General features: G+C 34.5%; 1 protein-coding gene across 1 annotated transcript; it reads left to right on the top strand.

Moving 5' to 3' along the window:
• The first annotated feature begins 520 nt into the window (after positions 1-520).
• On the top strand, positions 521-1,444 carry LOC134586086 (olfactory receptor 2D3-like). The gene has a single exon (XM_063441596.1). It carries the CDS (start codon positions 521-523, stop codon positions 1,442-1,444), a length of 924 nt encoding a protein of 307 aa, XP_063297666.1.
• Positions 1,445-1,924: the final 480 nt, after the last annotated feature.

Below are 1,924 nucleotides of genomic sequence, written 5' to 3' on the forward strand. Positions count from 1 at the left end.
AAAGCTTATTCAAAACTAATAAATCAAAACCTATGTTAAATTCCTTTTTCCTGTTTAGATGAATTCAGGTAGATCAGTTTCATTGGTAAAATTCTATGAGATTATATAATTTAACTGAATAGCAATTTGCCAATTATATCTCTGGGAAAAAACATGCTAAATAATTACAAAAGATAAGCTTATTTTATTTCATAGAATTGAGTCACATATTGGTGCAGTGACTTCAAAGAGAGGTTGAGGAATTGGTGTTGGTAGATACAGTCTATGTGTGATGTGGAGTAGAAGACTTAGCAAAAGCGATAAGAGTTGCACACCCGTGGTTCCCAAATTCTCCTCAGAGCATGCTGACAGTCCAGGTTTTCTCACTGTGTTTCCTGGAATAGAATTGGTGAACCCAATCCAATAGGTTAACGTGTATTACTAAAAAATATAAAAGATACAATGTATTTTTTCTATTGACAGGTTTGCTTAAGCTATAAATACATAAAGAAAATTAACATTCGTTCGTGCCAAGATTACAATGAAATGTGTGAATGGAAGTGGAGTGACAGAATTCATTCTTCTCGGACTCACCACTGATCGCAATACCCAACTCATGCTATTTGTAGTGTTCCTGACAATCTACATGGCCACTCTGGCTGGCAACGTCCTTCTCATCGTGACTGTAAAAACTGATAATCGTCTTCACAGCTCAATGTATTTATTTCTCGCTAATCTGTCTTTTATGGACGTATGTTACACCTCAATCATTGTTCCCCGAATGCTTGCAGATTTCGTAACCAACAGAAAAAGCATTTCATTAATGGGTTGTCTTATCCAGATTTATTTTTACCTTTTCCTGGGAGAAAGTGAATGCATCCTTTTGGCCTTTATGGCGTATGATCGATATGTTGCAATTTGTAACCCCCTACGCTACAACATAATTATGAATATGATTGCCTGTGCTCGTATGATCATTTTTGCATGGATGACTGGTTGTGCTATATCATCAGCAGATATTTATGTTACCTACAGGTTAAAATACCGTGGTACTAACATAATTGATCACTTCTTCTGTGAGGCTCCATCCTTGATGCAGTTATCCTGTAGCGACGTCTCTGCAAATAAGGTATTGCTGTTAGCTGGTGGTGCTTTGCTACTTATTCTTCCAATGATTCTTATTTTATGTTCTTACATTCAGATTATTGTTTGTATCATAAGAATACGTTCGGGGGGCTCTAAATCATTCTCCACCTGTTTCTCACACCTGATTGTGGTGGTCCTTTTTTATGGAACAGCGATGTTCACATACATGCGACCGAGGCATTCAGTAACAGATGCAGCAGATAAACTGGTTTCCGTATTTTATACAATAATTACCCCTATGCTAAACCCTTTGATTTATAGCCTAAGAAATAAAGATGTACAAAGAGCTATGGGAAGAATAGGAAGAATAGGAAGATGAATTGTTTTAATAGTCAAATCAAAAATGAATTGGTGCCTTGTAGTAAGCCATTGATGTAAGTAATTTCACAATAATACTGCCAGCATTAAATGTTAGGATTTACTGTCAAATCCACACAATATGGACACAGTAAAAAAGGTTCACACAAAATTGAAAAAAAATCATATTTACAGAAAGTTACAGCATCTTACCTTTCATGCTACACTTTACACTATACATTCCTGGTGAATATTCACCTAAACATTCTTTCATACTAAGGGCACCCACACTTATTATATATAATTTTATTCAGGGGAAACAGGGCTTTCATTTAACATCAAATATTTAGGTATGGAGCATAATTTGATATGAATAAAATATTTAAAAAATGGTAGAAAATAAGATTTTTTTTAATTTTCTTAGTTCTATGTGACATTTTAACTGTGAATGTCAAAATACTGTTTGCTTTTACTGCAATAAAATACACATATTTGTATTCAG

This window comes from Pelobates fuscus, chromosome 2 (genome assembly GCF_036172605.1).
Source record: "Pelobates fuscus isolate aPelFus1 chromosome 2, aPelFus1.pri, whole genome shotgun sequence".
NCBI lineage: Eukaryota > Metazoa > Chordata > Amphibia > Anura > Pelobatidae > Pelobates > Pelobates fuscus.

Excerpts from the sequence above, each read along its gene's own strand:
- LOC134586086 (XM_063441596.1), top strand. The coding sequence starts at position 521 with ATGAAATGTGTGAATGGAAGTGGAGTGACAGAATTCATTCTTCTCGGA.